This window comes from Colobus angolensis, unplaced genomic scaffold, assembly GCF_000951035.1.
Source record: "Colobus angolensis palliatus isolate OR3802 unplaced genomic scaffold, Cang.pa_1.0 Scaffold26, whole genome shotgun sequence".
Lineage (NCBI taxonomy): Eukaryota > Metazoa > Chordata > Mammalia > Primates > Cercopithecidae > Colobus > Colobus angolensis.
Genome location: NW_012115821.1, coordinates 15,283,237 through 15,306,121, shown reverse-complemented (window position 1 = coordinate 15,306,121; position 22,885 = coordinate 15,283,237). Strand labels below are relative to the sequence as shown.

General features: G+C 45.8%; 1 protein-coding gene across 3 annotated transcripts in view; it reads right to left on the bottom strand.

The window, feature by feature from the left end:
- Nucleotides 1–15,976: 15,976 nt before the first annotated feature.
- Nucleotides 15,977–22,885, bottom strand: part of IL17RD (interleukin 17 receptor D) — a 76,839-nt gene continuing 69,930 nt past the window's right edge. For 2 of the 3 annotated variants that reach the window (XM_011947256.1, XM_011947255.1), the window contains 3 exons: nt 22,104–22,288; nt 18,536–19,475; nt 15,977–17,454 (listed from right to left, as the gene is read on the bottom strand). In XM_011947256.1, the coding sequence (XP_011802646.1) occupies nt 17,342–17,454; nt 18,536–19,475; nt 22,104–22,288 (1,238 nt within the window). In that variant the 3' untranslated portion in view covers nt 15,977–17,341. The remainder of the gene's footprint in view (nt 17,455–18,535; nt 19,476–22,103; nt 22,289–22,885) is intronic. The other variant, XM_011947257.1, reaches the window with a different exon arrangement.

Here is a 22,885-nt window from a genome sequence, read left to right as displayed (position 1 = left end):
GGGCGACGCAGGACCAGGACGTGGCCACGCCCGGCCACCGCTCGACACCCCAGCTCCCCATGCACGGCCTAGGTCTACGGGAAGGCTAGAAAGAGGAGAGCGGAGACCCCAGGACATCCCTCCCCCGCCGCCACCTAAATCAGACTCAGGCTGAGAGAATTAACCGAGTCGGAGGAGGGGTAAACAGCCCTGCCTCTGGCTCCCGCTGTCCCGCCAGAGAACGCGCCGCGGAAACCCCGAGGGTGGGTCGAGGGCCGGGTACCCTAGTGGGAGGGGACTCTCGTGCCGGGGTGGTAGGGGCTGCCCTAGCGGTCCAGGGACAGAGCCTGCACGCGGAGCTCCCACCTCCACGCTGGGCAGATCTTGGGCGTGTCAGATCTTGCCCAAGCCTCGCTTTCCTCGATGGTGGAGGTGAGAATGAGGACGACCCTCGAGCTGCGTGAACCCGGGCGCTCATTAGGCTCTCAGGAATCGCCGGCTTGTAGGTGGACGCCGAGCCTGAAAGTGAGGGGCCTGGGTCGTGCATGCAGAAATAAACATGGGACTCTAAATAAAACGAGTTTCTGCAGGCATTCATTCATTCAACAGATGAACGCCTACGGTCCTCTTCACCTCTTAAAGTCAGAAATAAAGAATGCCCTAGACTGTCGTTACTGGGCTCCTAAGAAAGTGTAAACCCCGATGCTAAAAATGAAAAATTAATCAGTTGCCCCCATGTGCCGGCAGTGCATTTTAGGTGCTTGATCGAAATTAACATTCACGACAGCCTTTAAGGTGGAGGGCCTGTGCGGGCCCGCTTCTCAAATGAAGAAATCGAATTTTAGCGAGGTGAAGCCAGCCCCCAGAGCCAGAGGATCACAGTCTGGCCCCCTGTTTACAGAGGAAAGAGCATCAGCCCAAGGTACTAAGGCTCTTGCCCAGGTGCAGGAAGGGGGTGAGGGTTGAGAGCTCCCTGGGAGGCCACCTGTCGTGACAGCAGCAGCTGGGATGCAGATCTTCCAGATTTACTTCACAGCAACCTCTGCCTTCTGTTGCCAGTGCTCAGCCCCGCAGTGCTGGGTGGCCTCTTCCTGGCCTGCAGCCCACCTTTTGGGCCAGAAACTGGGCATCTTGAGCAAACCAACTTCTATTCCACCAGCTGCAACTTCATTCCACTACAGCTTCTAGGGAGTTCCTTGACCCCAGACCCAATGCGTTGTGACCCACCAGTTTCCTGTTCAGGGAACACACTCTCCCCAGTACTCCATTTCCAAGGACAACTCCTGTGTCCAGACCTCTAGTCCTCAGCCTTTTCCCCAAGAACCTTTTGTCATTCTCCTTCCTCCCTAATGCAGAAGATCCCTACAACAACCAGCCATGTTTATCAAGTAATTACATTTATTAAGCAAAGGGCTTCTCTTGTCTCTGAAGTGCCTGCTCCCTCATCTGAGCTCAGCAGTGGCTTCAGATCCACCAGCCAACACCTGGTGTTCTACTCAGGCAGGTTTGTCAGAGAAAAGTTTTCTTTGCATTAGATTCAATTTAACAATTATTTGAGCATCTACTACATGCCACACACTGTGCTAGGCTCTGGGGACAGTAGTGACTGGATACCAAGACAGACAGTCCCTGACCTCATGGAACTTATGAGCTGATGAGGGAGACAGTCAACTGACCCCTCACCAGGCAGCAAGAGAGCAGGATGTGGTGGCAGACACCTGGAAGAAGCACTGGCTCAGGCAGAGCACAGGTCACACTGCTGGAAGTCCATGGACAGGGGAGGTAAGGGGAGAAAGAGGCTGGAGGAACCTTGATGGCCAAAGTGAGACGTTAGACCTTGTCCACCTAAAGGTTCAGACAGAGGCATGATGGGATGTGAGCCACAGTTTGAAGACATCACACTGGCTGCTGAGTGAGAGATGATGCGGCAAGTGAGTCTCCTGTACACAGTTAAAGGCAATGCGCCTTTTTATTATTACTAAAGGCAACTGCCTTGACTTCCTCTGTTTTATAATTCAGGGTTTCTGGAAAGCAGGACACATCTGCAAGTAGAATATTTAGATTAGCAACACAGCAATTTAACCCACAAGGTTTCTATGTGCAGCTCTCCCACCCTCTCCCATCCATGCCGTGCTTGGCCCTAATGTGGGCTTGGGTTTGGGGAGGACTTTGTTCCTAGACTCAGACTGAGAGTCTGTCGGGGGGAGAGATGATACACCCAAAGACGGTCCTTTATGGGGTGAGAGGATAGGCAGGAAATGTGGGTGTCTAGCCACAGAGTTTGGAAACTGGTGAAGACTCCAGAAGCCTCTGATGGTCAGTCATCTTTTCTCCTTGAAATGGTCAGTTTATTCATAAGGGCCCATTCTTAAGTTCAGTTCCCTCTCCCCGAACTACAAGACAGGATGAGAAGGCCATGTGCGGTGGCTCACACCTGTAATCCCAGCACTTTGGGAGGCCAAGGTGGGAGGATCGCTTGAAGCCAGGAGTTTAAGACCAGCCTGGGCAACAAAGTGAGATCCCTGTCTTTACCAAAAATTTAAAAATTAGCTCAGCATGGTGGTATGTTCCTGTAGTCCCAGCTACTCGGGAGGCTGAGGCAGGAGGATTGCTTGAACCCAGGAGGCTGGGGTTGCAGTAAGCCGTGTTCACACCACTGCACTCCAATCTGGGCTAACGGAGAGAAACCTATCTCAAACAACAACAACAACAACAACAACAACAAAACAGGCTAGTGTGGGATCAGGGCAGTTACTTCACAAAATCATCAATTGGGGACGCCAGGGTTTCTGCAAGAGACCCCCACCTGGATGGGCAGAGGATGAGCTATGACTGACACCAGGCAGAAAAGCAATGGAGACGGGCTGGGACAAGGGGTTGGGTAGCACCTTCATGGAAAGCAGCCACAGGAGAAGGCACAACCAGGATCAAAGGTGGGACTCTGAGACCAGTGGCCCCAGCCACCTAGTAACCACTGGGTACCTTGAACACTTGCTGAGTGTCTGTTGTGTGTAACCTTACATTTAAAACCCTCTGCTTATGTAACACTACTCATTGTAAAGCAATATAGAAAATACCAGAGGTACAAAGAATAAGAAAACCCACCCACAATCACACCATCCAGTGGTAACCACTGTTAATCTGTGTCCTTTATTTTTCATTTAACATATTGTGAACCCTTTCCTTTGTCATGAAATATTCTTCCACAACATGATTGCTAAAGGCCATTTGGTCCATTGTATGCGTGTGCCCTCTTATAATCAATCCCGACTGGTACTTGGTTTATTCCTCATTTCTCGTTATGAGGATAATGCTTAGTAATGAATTTTTTGTTTGTTTTTTTTTTTTTTTTTTTTTTTTGTAGAGACAAGTTCTTGCTATGTTGCCCAAGCTGGTTGTGAACTCCTAAACTCAAGCAATCCACCCACCTCAGCCTCCCAAAGTGCTGGGATTATAGGCATGAGCCACCATATCCAGCCTAGAAAATCTTTGCACAACAAATGTAAATATGCATTTTTAGTTACTTAAGATAAAACCCCAGAAGTGGAATTACTGGAAGAGACATTTAACTCTCTGCCTATCGCAACACACTATACAGATGTTCCCCCTCCCCCATTTTTTGGCATTTGAAAGGTGTGGAGTGTCCGGTTGTCGTCTTCACCCGGGGAATGGTGATGTGTCTGGGCATCAGTCTTTTTTTTTTTTTTTGAGACGGAGTCTCACTGTATCACCCAGGCTGGAGTGCAATGGTACGATCTCAGCTCACTGCAATCTCTGCCTCCTGGGCTCAAGTGATTCTCCTGCCTCACCCTACTGAGTGGCTGGGATTACAGGCACCTGCCACCACACCCGGCTGATTTTTGTATTTTCACTAGAGACAGGGTTTCACCATGTTGGTCAGGCTCATCTCGAACTCCTGACATCGTGATCCGCCCACCTCAGCCTGCCAAAGTGCTGGGATTACAGGCGTGGGTGTCAGTCTTATTGTTCACGCCTAAGCAATGCTCTTCAAGTGCTACTAAAAAGCTTCTTTGGAAGCAAGTCCTTTCTGCTTTCATAATCTGGGTTAGAAAACCTGAGGAGCAAGGCTGAGCTGGGGAGTGGAAAGGCAGAGAGAGGCTGTGGAGTGGGAAATACCTGAGTTCAAATACAACTTGAGCCCTGTCCTGAGGCAGGAGATGAACTAAACTCCTAAGTCCCTTTGGGAGGGTGAGGGGAGCTCAGGCACTACGCAATGCATGGCATAGTAGCAGGCATCCAATACACATTAGTGATTCTGATACCACTTGTTCCACTAACCAAACCTGCGTCTATAGCAAGCTGTTATCCAGTCTGGAGACAGGAACCACAGAGTGTAAAACCTTGAGATAACAGCCTAGTGGGGGAAATACATAAAACAGCCCAGTCGTTCTCCACTCTGGGATCACAGTAAATGGATGGGAGCCATGTTCTAATTTGCAAAGTGAGGCACAGATGCAGTTTTCTCTTCTAGGGAACCTTTTAGCTGTCATCAAGGTAGGCAATAATAGTGTTTTTTTTTTTTTTTTTTTTTTTTTTCTTTTTAACTTTTTATTTTGACCTAATTTCAAACTTAAAGTTGCAAGGTTAGTACAAAGAATTTCAGATACCATTCATCCAGATCCATATGTTAACATTTACGATATTTGCTTAATCCCTTTCTAGCAGAAAAAGATCCCTTTCTGATCTTTTTTCCTTCTTTCTCTGTGCTAGCTGAGATGATGCCCCTTTATCTCTAAATGTCTCAGTGTGTGTTTCTTAGAAACAAAGATATTCCTTTATGGTAATTCAAGATAATTATCAAAATTAGAATATTAATGTTGATACAATGCTGTCTTCTAATATATAGATCTTTTTTTTTATTATTATACTTTAAGTTCTAGGGTACATGTGCATAACGTGCAGGTTTGTTACATATGTATACTTGTGCCATGTTGGTGTGCTGCACCCATCAACTCGTCAGCACCCATCAATGGAATAATAGTGTTTTTTAAATTTACTAATTTAAATTAAATTTAAACCTTTTAAATTTACTAATAACTGTTATTTCTCAGCTAGGCACAGTGGCTCATGCCTGTATTCCTAGCGCTTTGAGAGGCCAAGGCGGGTAGATTGCTTGAGCCCAGGAGTTCAAGACCAGCCTGGGCAACATGGTGAAATCCCATCTCTACAAAAAATACAAAAATCAGCTGGGCATGGTGGCGCATGCCTGTAGTCCCAGTTACTCGGGAGGCTAAAGTGGGAGGATCGCTTGAGCCTGGGAGGTTGAGGCTGTAGTGAGTGGATTTGCAACCTGGGTGACACAGTGAGACCCTGTTAAATAAATAAGAAGAAAGAAAAGAAAAGAAAAGAAAAGGAAAAACACTATTATTGCCTATCTTGATGACAGCTAAAACAGATAGTAATGTTTTTGAGCACTTGTCATGTGCCAGGCACTTAGTGGGCTATCCCCTCCCCTCCCCTGCTTTATCCTCACAAGAACCCCATGCGGCAGGTACATTTTTTCACCCCCATCTCACTGATGAGGAAACGGAGAACCAGGGAGATGAGGTGACTTGCCCAGTGACTGCTTAATGATAGGGTGGGTACAAGCTGGTTAAAGCAGTAGAGCCTGAGTCCAGTCCAGATGGAAGGCCTCCGCAAGGGATACGGCCTCCCCTCATGAAGCAGCACTCTAGTGGGCAAGAGGTTCCTGAAGACACATGTCAGGACCTAGACTGGAGGTGGACAGTGGTCAGGGAAGGTCTCATTGCAAAGGAGGGATGGAGACTGAGAGAAGGTGATTCAGGTAGAAGAAACAGCACATGCAAAGAACCCGGGGCAGGAACATAGGAGTGAGGAATTTCAACAGTCTGGTATGGTCAGAAAAGAAGGGACACAGAGAGGAGAAGTCAGCAAGGCGTCACATAAGAGCTTCGGTATTCACTTTCAGGGACACTGGTGGTTTAAGCAAAAAGTGACATCTGATCAAGTACCCATCTCCCTCAAAGGCTATTCCCAGCTGCCCTGCGGAACTGAGACCTCCAGGAGGCAGGAATTCCATTTCAGTTAGCTATGCCATCAGCTACCCAGGCCAGGGCCAAAGAAGACATTCAGGGGAAATCCCATTTCATAACTTATACCTCCTAACCTGCCCCCATGACTCATCCCTATAGGAACAGGGGCTTTCCTTGTGCCATGCTTTGTGCCCAGAATTTCACCCAGCTTCACATTCAAGCCTCACAACAGCCCCATTAGGTACTGAATTATTAACTGCTTTTTTTTTGTTTTGTTTTGCTGTTTTGAGACAGAGTTTTGCTCTGTTGCCCAGGTTGGAGTGCAGTGATATGATCTTGTCTCACTGCAACCTCCACTTCCCAGGCTCAAGTGATCCTCCCACCTCCGCCTCCTGAGTAGCTGAGACTACAGGCGCATGCCACCATACCCAGCTGATTTTTGTATTTTTAGTAGAGACGGGGTTTCAACATGTTGGCCAGGCTGGTCTCGAACTCCTGACCTCAGGTGATCCACCCACCTCTGCTCCCAAAGTGCTAGGGTCACAGGTGTGAGCCACTGTGCCTGGCCCTATTATTAACTGTTTTCTAGATTTAGAAAATAAGTCCTAAACAGGGCAAGCTGCCTGCCCAGGGAAACACAGAAAATGGCAAACTGAGATCTAAGTTCAAGATGCCTCAGACCAAAGCCTGCCTCAGCTTTAATCACAATGCTAATTATCATCATCTCATGAATAATAATACACAATTATACACAGGTGTGCAGGATACTGAAGCACATCTACCTCCAGAGATACAGAACCAAAGGTAGGACCTGACTGTATTTGCATTCAGCTGCCAGGCATGCTCTTGCCTTTTTTTCCACAAGTTTCCTATGGCCTGGCCTTACCCAACCTGGTAGGAAAAGTCTATGGTTTGTTTTGAGGCTGATGTCTGCCCACTCCCCAGAATGTCTCTGACCAGCAAGAGTGGAAAAGACCAGGCAGAGCCATCTCATTCTGGAAGACTGTTATTTGATCTCTTCCCATCTCCCTCCACTAACTTCTAAAACTTGGGAAATTGCCCTGACCTTGCACTGATGGTTTGAGAAACAACCCCTGCCTTTGTTCACATTCAGAATGGAGAGTGGTCATCTGCCTAGCACAGAGACCTTACAGCAGCAAGTCCAGAAAAATGTATCTCTATCGGGATTAAATGGCAACCAGGAAAAAAGGAGTCTGGGGAATGGAACACTGGCAGATCTCAAGGTGCACAGTGAACTGTCACAGGCTATGTGTGGTCAGCTATTGGGAACCCCAGAGCTAACGTCTTAATTTTGCCAAATTAAGTTCCTCTTCAGCCCTCACCTCTGCAACAGCCAGGCGTGGACCCACCCTTTTCTTTTAGGGGATAGAAATGATATAACTTATCACCTGACAAAATACTTGGCCTAAAGCTCCTTGTGGGCATGGAACTGTCTCCCACCCATCCCGATATGGCCCCCAAAGAGCCCAAGACCTGCTCTTCCATGGAATAATTAATAGCTACTATTCACCAAGTACCTAGCACTTGCTGAGCACAGCCTTGAGTACTTTATGTACTCCATCTCATTTAATCCTCACAATAGCCCTTTGTGGTGGCTATTAGTCCCATCTTACAGATGAAGAAACTGAGTTTCAGAACATTTAGATGACTTGCCCTCAACTCTATACATAGGAAGTCAGAAGGGCAGGGGTCCTGTGTATACCATGTCCATCACTATGTCTATGTCCCAACACACACTTTGGAATTAACCTTGTTAAGGCAGTTGCATCATCTGTAGATGCAGAAGATGGTGCAAGGTCCCTTCCAGAAAGAGGCCAGGGAGCCAAGCTCACTGATCTTGCATTTCTTTTCCTTAATCCCAAAGGCCCCATTTGAATTTTCTCATTGCAAAAGTTCTTATGCCGTGTTTGTGTCCATCTCTCCCCTTCATTGCATCCTCTAACTTTTCTTATTCTTGGGCCTCTTATGATTTCATTCCTTGTGGACAGCAAGGACAGGATATGCTGAGGGAGGAGTGGGAAACACTTTTTTTGGGGGACCCCCTGTGCCCAGGACTGCAAAGAAAGATTTTATGTCTCCTCCCTCCTCCACCTGCTTAGCTTATCACCTGTAGTTCTTATTCAACTAAAGCAACGACATTCTTTTTCCAATTAGAGCCTCCAAGAGGAAACTGGTCTTTGCTCCTCTAATGCTGGTATTTCTAAAACAAAGCAAAGCCAGTGGTAGGGCCCCACAGATGTTGGGGACTGCAAGAACCCTAGGCTGCTGTAAAAACAGACGGCTTTCTAATATTATGGTAAAATGAGGGCTTCTCATGCTGTCCCAAGAGAACACTAATAGAAAGTACTAGCTGCAACATTTTTCTTTTTTTTTTTAACCTTTTAATTTTAACTTAAATTTTTTTGAGACAGGATCTTGCTCTGTCACCCAGGCTGCAGTGAAGTGGTGTGATCATATAATTCACTGCAGCCTTAAACTCCTGGGCTCAAGTGATCCTTTCACCTCAGCCTCCTGAGGAGCTAGGACTACTAGCACACACCACCATGCCCAGCTAATTTTAAAATTTTTTTGTAAAGACGGAGTCTTGTTATGTTGCCCAGGCTGGTCTTAGACTTCTGGCCTGAAGTGATTCTCCTGTCTTGACTTCCCAAAGCGCTGAGATTACAGGTGTAAGTCACCATGCTTGAACTATTTATATTTTTTGAAGCCTCAGCCTGCCGAGTAGGTGAGTCTATAGGTGCGCACCGCCAAGCCCAGCTGCAACTTTTGTTTTAATGAAAGAAAAGGAAAGAGAAATTCATGTATTGCAGTATCTGCCTCACGGATTCATTTGCTTCAACTCTAAACCAGATTTACACTCAGTATTTGCAACGAGAAAGGAACCAAGTCACTCAAGGTTCTTCCTTCCGCTTAAACTATTACTGAGGGACAGAGCAGCCTATTGATCAGGAGTGGTGATGCTTCAGAGACTTCAACTCCAGTGCTGCCAATTCCTTGTTTGTGCCCTTGGCAAAGCTATACAATTTCTAGACCTCAGAATCTCAAAATTGAGGCTGCTGATAGTACCCTCCATAGGGGGTCATGGTAAGAAAAAACATGAAGAGCACTAAGAGCAGGAACCAGCCCTGTCGACACTCAGATGATGGCAATCATCACTTCCTCTCTGACATTCATGTTATGGGAAAGCTCTCTACTGCCTTTGACCACACATTTTTCAGTCCATCCCTACCTGGCTGGCTTGACCTTTACCAAGGGCATACCTGAGCAGTCTAGGTAGGGTTTGCCTCAGCTCATATCCTGGCTCTGCCACTAGCCAACTGTGGGATCACAAGTCAGTTATAGCCTCTCTCAGCCTCAGTTTCCTCATGTGTAAAATGGGAACAGTAGAATTGGCCACCTCACAGAGCAGCTGTGAAGATGAATGAGATGATGTGTGTAAAGCACTCCTGGAAATAAAAAGAATTGACAGAGTGTGGGGGAAAAGGAAATCAATGGGAGAAATGGTAAGGAGCCTCCTGGGTGACTCTAACCAGGAGAAATGAAGGATATGCGAAGGTCAGGAGGCAAGAATGTGTGAGAATTTCCTCCTCTCAGAAACAATAATGCTTCCCTCAGAGCTGTTTTCTTTGGAGGGGGGGTTTGTTTTTTTTACCACTCCTTGTTTTCCTTGGGCTTCCCAAACAGGGTAGGTTGTAGGCCCTGAGCACATTAACATCCCAGTGAAGTATGAGAAGGAACAAGTAAATAAGGCAGATCCAATTTTTTAAATCTATTATGGTCCCAAGACCCCAAATTTAGACTACATCCCGCTCGGGCAATGGCCAAAAGCTTGTATTCTATGTCCTTGCTATTTGTTAACCCTCACTGTCCTCCTGTGGACACTGTCATTTACTGAACATGGACTATGAGCCAGGAATGCACAGGTGGCACTTTCCATTCACCGTGCAGTTTAATTCATCGCCCTGTAAAGTAGGCCCTCTCTATGGACGAGAGGCTGAGGGGCAGAGTCTGACAGTCACTGGGGCACAGCAACAATAGCCGAGGCCAGGCACGGTGGCTCACACCTGTAATCCCAGCACTTTTGGAGGCAGAGGCAGAAGGATTGCCTGAGTTCAGCAGTTCGAGAGCAGCCTGGGCAACGTGGGGAAACCCTACCTCTTAAAAAAAAAAAAAAAGAAAGAAAGAAAAAACAGTCAGCAGAGCTGGGACCTGACCCTGAAGGTGGTAGACACCAAGAAGTTAACTCACAGAGCATGGGGGTCACAGGAGGGGAGAATGTCCATGGAAGACTGAGCAGGCATCTTTTTTTCTGAGTGACAAAAAACGTTTGTGCACAGCCCCCAAATCTCAGTGCCTTTTTTCAGATTTCTGAAAAGAAAGTCCATTTGTTCTGAGAAGTCAAATTTCTTTCTGATGTAAGTAACCCTGTTGCAGCAGGCAGGCCTGTTGCCACATGGGGTAATGGGTGACTGATTGCCTGTGGAGCCGAGCTGAAGGACTAGGGCAGCACAGTGCTGTTCTCTAAAGGGCAAGGAAGACTGGCCACCCCGGCCTCCTCGTCCTGAGGCAGAGCCCTCCGAAAACTGGGCTGGGAACCTCAGCCAGTCAGGAAACAAGAAAGATGTGCTGAAAAATGAACCACTACAACCTTAAAACAAAACATTTTATTTAATGCAGAAATTCTAAGGTACAAAAACATTTTGTAAATGTCAGCTGTGATCTACTATCACCTATTTACAGAGTTATGTACAAATCAAATAAGTCATTAACATTTTCAATGTCAAAAATACAGCGCACTGTTAAGAGTTCTGTCAGTGCTCATTATCCCACTAGATCCCACAAACGACAAACTCAAAGACGAAACAAAGGCAACGCCATCAATAACCACCATATTCCACAGGCTTTCTCCCCTCGGATGTAGTTAGTAACAGGGAGTTTCCACAGGGAAAAATTATCTTTTAAAAAACTAACAGTAAAAATAGGAGTTACTTACTATCTAGATGAACACATTTGGTTTTCACAAAAGCTTTTGCTGTGGTCTGGATTCACCATGCTTTTTTCTTGAGAGAAACATACCAAACTTTTTGTTGTTGTTGTTGAGACAGAGTTTTGCTCTTGCTGCCCAGGCTGGAGTGCAATGGCGCGATCTCAGCTCACCGCAACCTCTGCCTCCCGGATGTAAGCGATTCTCCTGCCTCAGCCTCCCGAGTAGCTGGGATTACAGGCACGCACAACCACGCCTGACTAATTTTGTATTTTTAGTAGAGACGGGGCTTCACCATGTTGGTCAGGCTGGTCTTGAACTCTGGACCTCAGGTGATCAGCCCACTTTGGCCTCCCAAAGTGCTGGGATTACAGGCGCGAGCCACCGTGCCCCGCCTGATATGAAACTTTTAAAACAACAGATGAGCACATTAGTGTAATCCAATGGCAAGTTTTTGTCTAACAATTAGAGCAGCTAATTTTGTCTACATCATGTACAAATAGAAGATTGCCTCTGAATCTTCCCGAAATTTTATAGGATATAAATATCAGATACGCAGTCATAACTGTTTGCTTTCGTGAGACTTCTGATTGTGCAAAACGCAGTGCTTGGTCAATTGAGAGCAGAACAGAAACAAAGATTCTGGAGGTGTCTGTGGTCTGAGCTGAATTTTAAAGAATGAAAGGGCAAGAGGGAAGATAACTGGCCAAACTTCCCCAGACATCTTCACTGGGGGACTCAAATGTCTTTGCAAATTAGCCCTCAAACAGCAATGGGAAGGTGGTGCTTAGCAACTACTGCTGTTTCCTCACCAGTGGTTAAACGGAAGTCTGCACCATTTAATATTGTGAGTCGTGAAATAAAGGTGATGTCTACAGAGATGTGTAAAAATAGGATCTAAAATTGGGAGGGAGGGGTAGCTGCCACTCAGAAGGTAAGAGCTGGTCTCAACATAGTATACATTAGAAATAAGCACCAAGTGTTTGATCTCAGGAGGAAAACAAACACAAGTTATGATAGATGACTATCATCAGGGGAAAAAATGTAGTAGTCAAATAATTCTCCATGAATATAGGCAACATATCATTTTGTAAAAGTACCATTATATTTTTAAGTGGTAAGAGGAGCTGGGTGTGCAAGAATTTCCCCCATAATCCCCACCCTGAGCCTGGTCTTCACAAGGCACCAATGTGAGTAAGGCACCAACATTCTGTTTGGGCAACTAAACTAAGTGTGAAGCTGAGAAACATTATAGCAGTGAAAATTATTAGGCCCCTGGAAAACAAGAGCCATGAAGAATGGTTTAAGTGGGTGGAATTATTTATCACCGAAATAAAAACACCAGGGGGATGACTTCACTGTGGTTTTCGAATACATGGAAGGTGACCAGCTGTTCTTTCTCCACTACATGCTGAACAAAAGGAAGCCGGCTTGAATTTCCATAAGACATACAAAGAACTGTCTGATCAGCAGGATAGGTTACAGAATCTCCTTCTCGTAAAATAAAGACTACCATCTACAGCTGTATGTCTGGAATAATTCAGGCACAGCCCTGTCTGACACCAGGGGAAGAACATGCTAGATAATCTAAACTTTCTCCTAGTCCCTAAACCCTGAAACTAGAATCAAAGCCACTGGCTTGCAGTCAGATTTCCTTTTGTCTATTTTCACCCTGATCCTGGAAAGGAGGTGATATGGCAAGGATGACCCAACACTCCATTTGGACTCCTAACTGGTATCTCAATATCAGGAAAAGCTTTTCTCTGTATACTGTTTCACACCTCCAAAACAGAGTCAATTCACAGATCACTCAAAATGGAAGATAATGCAAATACCTGGCTCTAATGGATGCTAGGAGGTTCCTTGCCTTACTCTCTAAAATTGCCTGCTTTCCTAATCATGTCTTGGCCTATGCTCAAAACGGCACACCATCGAAAAAAAATTATTATACCAAGAGCTAAAACTATAAACAAAGCCCTTTAGGTTGTGAAGTTTAAATGAAATTGTTCCCAGCATTTTTTAAATTGAGAGAGCATAAATCTGATTTTGAAATTAACAACTGGCTTGCCTTTCTTTTAAGACACCATGAAATGTAAAGATGCAATCAAGACATGTCCAATGCATTCAAAATCACATCAAATTTCTTTGCAGGAGAGGCTGGAGAAAGAAGCAATGTAACTACTGGCTGCATTTCGCAAGAGCATTTTCTGGTGGCACCATCTGTAATTACTATGAATGCCTTTCCTTCAAATCTTATAAAGCAGAGGTTAACAAACTGGTATTCAGTGGATCAAATCAGGTCCATCCATGCTGGGTCTAAATTCACTTGAATTTTAACTTAGTTGTCAATATTTTTTAAAATCAGAATTTTTCACATAAAAATCCAGACTGTCAGCTTTTCTTGAAAAATGGGAAGATCAGGAAATACTTCATGGCCACAGTCGACTGGAAAATTGCCCCCTGTGGCTGGAACAGGGGTGCTTCAGTTTGCCACAGTCCCCACCATTCCCTGTTGCTCTCTGACAGAGACAAAGTATATTAATTACCATTTATCACCACAGTGCTGTTTTCCTTATACCTCACATGCTACACTGGTGACCACTGAAGGTATAAGATCTGCTAAATAAGAGCAGTAGTAGTCTTCACCAACAGAAAATAAAAGACTAGTAACCTTCACATTGGCATTGTCCACTTCTCTTTAATAAAGACAGAAAGAATATTTTCTCTGTTCTTCAGGGAGTCAAATTAGTGTTGAAGTTGGGGGGCCAGAGAGTTTCTTTCTTTTGGGAGGAGGGTGTGTCATTTTTCCTCCAGGAATAAAATTGGTCCTCTTGCCCTTTATTTCTTTTAAAAGAAAAGATGCTCAACTCTGAAAAAAAGGCTCTGAAAATCATGTAACCCCACATTTTTTGAAGGATAGTCTCCTGTTTATTTGCACTTAAGTCAGGAGACCTGAGACTAACAGTTGGTATTTTAAAAAAGATACTTGTGGCTATGAAGTTATAAGACTGAACGCTGACAAACAAATACGAACTTAAATATCCACGACTTACTACACACTGATTCCAATGATGTCACCACTGCTAAAGACATTTTATTGAACTTCTGATCTAAGACTGTCTTCAGTTATTCCTAACATGTCAATCAAAAACTCTGTCTTCTAACTTTATGGCCTGATCTCATTTTTGGCTCAAGATACTATTATCTGGCTGGGTCACCATCTGAATACCTGGGCCTGGACTGGAATGACTTCTGATTCTTTCTGGACATCAATTGCCTCAAAGGCCCAAGACAGCCCTCTGGAAGAGCTTCTGCACCCTGTATGGCTGGGCTGAGTCTGTTGAGCTGTTCTCTGTTGAGGTGGTCTCTGCTGCTTGTAACAGAGGTAGTCTCTGAGAAGGCACATCTTTACCTGAGCTTTAACCTCCTTGATCACTCTCCTGGCAAAGCTGACGACATCAGATGCTAAGTCCTTTCTATAGCGCATTGGTAAGTTAAGATGAACAACTAGCACTCTACCTTCAGCTACCTGCAGGCTTCTTGGTTTTCCTGGAACCCTGGACTTACCCCTGATCTCTTTTCTAAAGGACATTGTCTAACCTATCCACAAAAGCCTTTTACTCTCAGGATCAAGGCCTCTCATGGAGATCATCCCTTTTTCCATTTCTTGTTTCCACAATATCTAAAAGCCTGTGACTTGGCAGAACGTTTTTCTGAATTTCATCTTATATCCACCGTCTGGGACAATTTCTGAGTCAAAAAATGCAGCTTTGCTTAAAACAGATGTTTTACCTTAATCTGCAGGGCAACGATTCCCATTTCTAGCATAATGGGGAGAGTAGAAAAAGTGAAGCTAATGAAACAAAACTAGGAAATTGGACTTCTCAATTTATTCTGAGGCAATCACACTGTTGTTTCATTACTTGTTATATTAAGAGTTTGATTTTGTTGATCAGAAACATTAGCATTTCAACATAAGTATCAAAACCCTAAATCCAAACTAAAACATCCACTGATTTTTTGACTAGCACTCTCTTTTTCCCTTCCATTTCCATAAGGAGTGAGTTCACGTGGCTAGCTCTCTGCCCACACACCCTTGGAGCCCAGTTAATGCTTCTCCTCCCAATCCTCCATTCTCTCCCTGGGGCCACTTTCCCAGAGATGCCTTATTTCATGAGCAAAGCTGAATATCCTAAAAGCAACTCCTAATGGTTCCTCTGGGACAGGAAACATCTCTTGACCTCAATAAGAAATCTCTCATAATGTTCCAAGTGAATTTTCTTTTTTTCTTTTTTTTTTTTGAGGCGGAGTCTCGCTCTGTCGCCCAGACTGGAGTGCAGTGGCCGGATCTCAGCTCACTGCAAGCTCTGCCTTCCGGGTTTATGCCATTCTCCTGCCTCAGCCTCCCAAGTAGCTGGGACCACAGGCGCCCGCCACCTCGCCCGGCTAGTTTTTGTATTTTTAGTAGAGACGGGGTTTCACCATATTAGCCAGGATGGTCTCGATCTCCTGACTTCGTGATCCACCCGTCTCGGCCTCCCAAAGTGCTGGGATTACAGGCTTGAGCCACCGCGCCCGGCCGTGAATTTTCATATGTTAGGCAGTTTGGACTAACCAATCTCCTTCACAAAATGTATGCCTAGGATGAAATGGCGGGGCAGTCATGTGTGGGTAGGAGCTCTGCACTCATTCCAGATTCCATAGGAACAACATGAAACGACTCTTCTCTGAGTTGCCTGTTTTTATGGGGAGATAGTCTTGCAGCTCACTGTCTCTCCCTCGGAGCAGCTGCAGGAAACTTGATGCCAGAGAACAGACTAGCACGTTCTTCTCCCAAAAAGCTGCCAACTGCCTTTACAGAGCAGTGAGTATGACATTTGCATCAGAAATATACACAAACCTTTTCTTTCCAGCAGGGGTGCAAGTCCCCCTTTCCCCACCTGCCATGCATGTGCTTAGAAGGGAAAGTCCTGCCCCATCCCACCTCCCACTCTGCCTCAGGATGTTTCTCAACATACCCCTTCATGTTGGTCTTATCTGACGAAGGAGTTAAAACCACAGTCCCTGGGCTGAATGTTGAGAAAACGGGGTGCCAAAATCTAACAGCACCCATGTGAAAGGTAGTGAGAGAGGTCCACACCTGCTCAAAGGCACAGGGAGAAGGGTTTCCACAGGGAAGACCAAGACAGCATTCATTACACACATGCTAATCATCAGATGAGATGTGAACAATTGTTTTTTCTTTAGAAACAGAACTCTGTAGAAAGTCATTCATAAAAATGGAACATTTACTTTTGTGACTATCCCCTCCATTCTACCTTCTTAAAAAGAGGTTTGTCATTAGTCAAAACCAGTTCAGCAGATTAACTGGCCATCACCTCCACACACTGCTGTATTTCAGTGAATTCTGATTCCTAATATTCAGGACACAGCTTTAGACCAGAAGGCCAACCAAAGCACGAACTGCAACTTTCAATAATACAGACCAGCTGGGTAGCAGTCTCTTAAGAATAAACTTCCAAACACCAACATCTGAGATACAGCACAGTAAATGTAACCCATGGAAATAGCAGGCAGATCTGGCCCCCGCATGATGTCTACTCAGACCAAGAGGAGGCTGTGTGTGCTGAGGTCCTGGGGCCTTCTGCACATTGACCAACCTATCTCAGATGGAATGGTCAAAACAGTCAGCCTGGCCACGTGAGCTTCACCTCAATCAGCCATGCTACCCAGTAACACAGAGACTCATTTCATAAAAGGGGATCGTATATTCAGTCACTTTCTCGACTTTTGACTCCAAGCTTATATTTAACATCCATGGCAATGTAAATTCTACATCAAAAATAAATGAGAACATTATTTGCAATACAACATGGATTCCAGATAGACTGGCACTTGAATTCTGTGGCTATGATGTTAAAAGTGCCTTTTTTCAGAAAGCATTTCAAATCAAGGTAGCCAATAGCAAATAGGCAAAGTTTGCGGAGCTCAGTGAAGTCTGAATGACCAGTGAAGGTATTTTCCTTTTTTTCCTTTACGTATTTCTTCCCTACCTCCCACAATAGGCTCTGATCCAAGGACTAACCAAATTCAGCAAGCTGTTGTCAGACCTTATGGACATGCCTTTCAGAGCTCCATATCATTTTAGAAAATTGGAGAGTTTGCCAAGATATCTATCTGGTGAAGGGCTGGGGCAAGGGACAACAAGTACTGGCCAGCATTTCACTCCAAATATCCTTGTATGAGACCTCAGCTCCAAGTGGGCCATGCAACCAGGGAGATGAGCTGGGGAATCAGAGGGAGGCAGCAGCTAAAGTGGCAATGCTTAGACTCTTTCATTTTGTTACAAAGGGGCGACCGCGTGGAGTTCATCAGTGTAGCTGCGGCAACCAAGATCTGCTTTGCACATTCCAGAAGAGAGGAGCTTGGAAGGAAGGGCAGGAGGTTCCTCTTCACCTAAGGAGAGAAGAGAGTACAGAGTCACACTGTCATCGCATTTCACTGGGCTGGGCGGGTGCTCATGCTAGAATATGGCTGGATCTGGGTTTGGACTATGGCTCTGTATAAATAAGGTAAGAATCCCAACCAGCTCAAGATGGGGCTAGTCCTCCTAATAGGTTCTAGTTCCCTTAGTTGAGGAAGGAAGAGATATTTCATAAAAGTAAAGGGTTTGGGCTGAGTGCAGTGGCTTACGCCTGTAATCCCAGCACTTTGGAAGGCCAAGGTTGAGGGATCACTTGAGGTCAGGAGTTCGAGACCAGCCTGGCCAACATGGTGAAACCCCATCTCTACTAAAGATACAAAAAATTAGCTGGGCATGGTGGTGTATCTGAAATCCCAGCTACTTGGGAGGCTGGGCAGAAGAATTGCTTGAACCCAGGAGGCAGAGGTTGCAGTGAGCTGAGATCGTGCCATTGCAGCCTGGGCAACAGGGTGAGACCCCATCTCAAAAAAAAAAAAAAAAGTCAAGGGTTTGTATGCATGACCCCAACTAGTTACAGACATAGTAAGGCACAGCCTGAGATGGCATCTAGCTGATGCTCCCTGGGGAAGTAGGCCTTCCTAGAGAGCCCTCATACCTGGGGCCCTGTGCTGAGCTAAGATAGAAATAATACTGTACCCATGAATCCCAGACTCGATGAATGTAGCTTTAAAGACAATGGGGGGCAGTGAACACTACAGGTCTAAAAAAGACAAGCGTCCACAAACTGTTATCCAAGACCCTCGGGGCCCAATGTGTTTTCATGTCTGATGTTTTTGAAGTTTAGAAAAGTGATACAGTGCATATACTGTATGTGGCACAACACCCCTTGCAGGGTCTGGGCAGCTCACCATAATCTAGCATTAGTATTTCTGCAACTCAAACATGTGAGTATTCCCATCACCTGGTATAAATCAAGACTACCAAACGAGCTGTGTTCTCATCAGGTTTCGTTGCCCAGTAAGTTGGCACCAAAACTGGAAAAACGCTTTGACTATTTCAGAAGCATGGCCAAAGGCTGCGTCCTGTTAGAACCTGGCCCCAAAGTCACCTTACCCAGGCCTGAAGAGGAAGACACGCTCTCCGTCAGGGAAGATGTTTCTGTCTGGTCCGTCGACAGTCCTTCCATCAGTGGCAGAGACAGCTCAGATGAGGGCACAGACGAGTCGTAGATGCCCGAGTCCCGCGGCATGTCCGAGGGGCTGCCGGCTTTCACCGTGTGCAGCAGGGGCTGCAGAGCGGCGCTACCGTCAAGGGCAGGCCGGGCCTCCGCGTCTTGGTCCAGGCCCCCGTGCTGACTCTCGTGCTGCAAGTCGGCTGGTCCAGTTGCCCCAAGAACGGCCGCCTCTACTAGGCAGAAATCGCTCTCGGGCCCTGGTTTGCACATGACATCATTTAAAACCAAGCCCGAGTCAAATTTCTCCAAGACTGGCTCCCGGTAGTGCAGTGGAGGAGGATGGAAGGGAACGAACTGCTTTTCGAACCAGTCGGGCTCCTCGTCGATAAACTGGTGCATGTTGCAAATAGCGACGTACAGGGACCTGCCTGACTTGCTCCGGAAGTAGTTCCTTCTGCTGACGTGTCGCGCGTGCTGCCCCGGCTCCTGGAGGCCGTGGTCTCGGGAGTGCAGGTGGGAACAGAGCTGGGGAAGATTGTCCATGAGTTTATACTTGGTACTCAGGTCTAGGACACCGGGGACGTCTCCCTCGCAGGAATAATCAAAGTAGACGGCGATGAACTTGCTGAGCGCCGCGGACGAACTCTGCTTGGCCTGGCGGAGCTTTTCGGCAATGGCTGACACCGCCACCAGGAAGAGTTCTCCTTTCCCGGAGCCTCGGCCACCTCCTTTGTGTTTGTAGTTCTTCTTGTCCACAAAGTACTTCATACCTTTGGAACAAACCACAATGATGAACTGGGACTCGTGGATCTTCTGGATGACCCATTCTCTCTGCCCTTCTCTACAGAGGCTGAAGTCTTCCCACAGGTCCAGAGCCACCTGGAAAGAGAACAAGGCACCGTGTCACCCATACAGAAGGCTCGGGAAGAGGCTCGGAAGTGAGTTACAGGAAGGGAAATGTCAGAAGGAGGCCATCTAATCTGCCCCTTAACCCTTATTAGCACAGCTATGTGCAGGCTCCAGGTTACACCATACCAAGGAATAGCTAAAGTTCCATGGGTGATGGTCATACGCTAGTCCCTCTGCAAAAACTTGCCATCCATCCATTTTCGTATCACACGGGGTCATTATCACTCCTACCCTACAAGTGAGGGGACACAAGCACAGCGCTTTTGGCACCTTGCTCAAGTCACACCCTACATAGGACATCCTCAAGGAAGCAACAGGTGGTAGAGAGCACAGAACAGAGAAACTGAGGTTGGTTGATCTGGTGAGTGAGGTACCTGGATTAGAGGGGCAGATCCTGGAGAGAAGGCTGGCAGGCTCTGAGAGGAAGATGTGGATGAGTGGCTCCAAAGTGAACTGGGAGATGGGGCTCAGGCCTGGATGCCAGTCACCCACAATTATAGGTGACTCACATCCAGACAGTGACTGACAAAGGGACCTATCTCGACACTCTCATAGCCTCAGGCGTACGCACGCTGTTTATTAGTTTGTCCATGGCTGGAGAGGAGGCTAGTGAACTGCATTAACATGGTCATTCTGAGTAACTCACTCAGGACTGACTAGCACCTTCCTCCATGACTTCACACAGATCTACAAAGCTACATCTCTACAAGGCTGGTAATTGGCAAGGCTTTACCCCCAAGGGGGTCTGATAGGGAGATTGTGGGGGTGGCTGACAAAAGAGAGAAAATCAGACATCTGTGGCTCCTCAGAGGACTTCACCTTCTCAGACCACTTTCACCTAATTCTGCTGAAAACATCTCCTGGCGATTGTGTTGGTGTCTTTCCTTCTGTAGTTCAGATATTAATTCCCAATGGCTATGACCAAATACAGCAGCCACACTATCTTACAGGGAAGGGCATTCTGAAACGACTTTGTTCTCCTCTTCTGCTCTAAGATGCTACCAATGGGGAAAAAACCCCAACATCCATCCACTTGCTGAAAATAACCCTGAATTGTCTTATACTTTCCTTAATTCTTGATAACATTACACATGCTAAAAGCTCAGTGGGAGTATACACCAAGCATTTTTTAAATGTTCCTATCTTTGACCCAGCAATTCCATTTCCAGGCATCTTTCTTGGGAAATCATCACAAATGGGACAATATTGAACCACTGAGATGTTTAATATTTGTACTGAGTTATGGCACATCAGTATGGAGGGTCATGTAGCTATTTAAAATTGCAGTTTATATATAACTACTAATAGTGTAAAAAATTATTAAGAGACTGCAAAAAAATCATTTCAATCAGCCCCAAAGGCAAAACTGTATGCGTGAGTTCACCTATATGGAAAAAGACTGGAAGGAAATAAACCACACATGAAATGTGAGTTCCTCTTTCTCACATTTTCTTTAATCAGGTTGGGATACCAGACAATGTTTTATTTATCATCCTTTTCTAGTTCCAAGTTTCCTACAGTAACTATTACACTAATAACTGGAAGAGCGTTTTCCCCAGAGGCTAAATACTGGTGAAATAGAGCAAACTTGGTTGCCTGTGGTATCTGAAAACTGTGCCATTGGCTAGAGTGCAGTTATTTTCAGCACGTGTTGATCCACCAACCTTACCGCTTTCATGCAGAAAGTAGGCTAGCGTAGTATGTTATGCTGACACTAGGGGGCAGCCTCACCACATGGAGAGATTCTGAAAAACATGCCAATGGGCAGTTTCAAAGCAAAAACAACTTCCAATCACACAATTATTGTACAGTTCTTGCATTTGCAAGAAACAGGATATGCCTTCCATGAGAGTTTCAGACTTCACTCTAAAAATGCACATTCTGACATTATAGAAAAGCATATTAATAACATATTAAGAACTCAAGAGAACAGCTAAGAAACCAGAGCAGATCATTTCAGTACTTGACACAGTATTGCTTTCTGGGAGTGCTCCCTTCCTACCTCCCTGTTCTCTCTGACCAGTGCCCTCTCTTGCATCACCAGTTTCTCCCCGTCTATGATTCCACCAGTCAATGGTCAAACAGCTTCACAGAGCCATTTGTTTATCATTTCTCCCTGGACCTCAAGATTCCCTCTAATGGCAGCCTCATCCTTCATTCCCCTTCTCAGCAGAACTCCAAACAACTGTGTGAACTCACTGCTTTACTTGTCACTCTCTCTTTGATCCTCCAAGTGGGGCTTCTGTCCTGAACATGCTCACCAGGATGAGTGACACCCTTCAACTCCAATTGCATGTTTCCATGGAAGCTACTGGTCTTCTTAATGCTTACAAAACTTCCTGCCAGGTGAGTGCCACTCAAAGCTCTAGAGCAGAAGTTTGTCAGAATTAGAACTAAGTATTATGAAATATTTAGTGCTGGTGATGGGGTAAGACAGACTCAAGAAAGAATGCAAGACTATCCCCAGTTTGAAAGCTGTGGCACTACTCAAGGGCAGATGTCACCACAGGAGGCCCAGAGGAGAGGAGAAGGCAATGGGAAGAGAGTACGGGGCAAGTGTCCTGGCCAGGGTAGGAGAAGGAACTTTAGATTCCGCACCTCACAGCCACAGAAGTCCTGGAGGAAGTAGGCGAAACACTGGACGACATTCATGTGATTCTGGCCATCTTTACTGGAATAGCAGAGAAAGACCTTTGGCCGCGGCCGGAGCCTCTCTCTTGGGAGTGCTGCAGTGTATGTGGAAGACTCAGAGCTCTCTTCATCTAAATGTGAATATATGTTTTCTAAATTGGAAAAGAAGATAGGGTTGATACCTGCAAGCAATGCTTTGTTCTGTTCCCTAAGAATTGAAACCCAGGGCTATCTTCAAGAAAGAACAATTGACACATCTACCTAGAGCAGTCCCAGTCCCCAACTCCATCGGCCCCCTCGGGTCATCACTTGGAATGGGACAGCTGATTTCCGCAGTGGAGCAACGAATGGTCAAAAATTGTTCTTCACCTGAAACTGACCTTGGATAAACTAAGAAAGCTGCAGGGGTCATCCTGGTTAGCAGAGCGCCACCCTAGTTAGCAGAGTGCCCAGAACTGGCTCTTGCAGCCAAGTGCACCTATTAGACCAATTAAGCATGGGCAGAGCTGATGTTTTCTTAAAAGAGTTTTTATTGAGGTATAATTTACAAAAGTAAAGTACCTAAATCTTAAGTGTACATCTCAGTAAATTTTTATGGAAGTATACAACTGTGTAACCCTCACCTCGACCAAGCTATGGATCATTTACAACACCTCAGAAGGTTGCCTCATGGTGACATTTGTAAATGAGCAAGCCCTACCTATATCCTTACTTTCACTTCAGGCTTCCTTTATGTCCCTGAATTTACT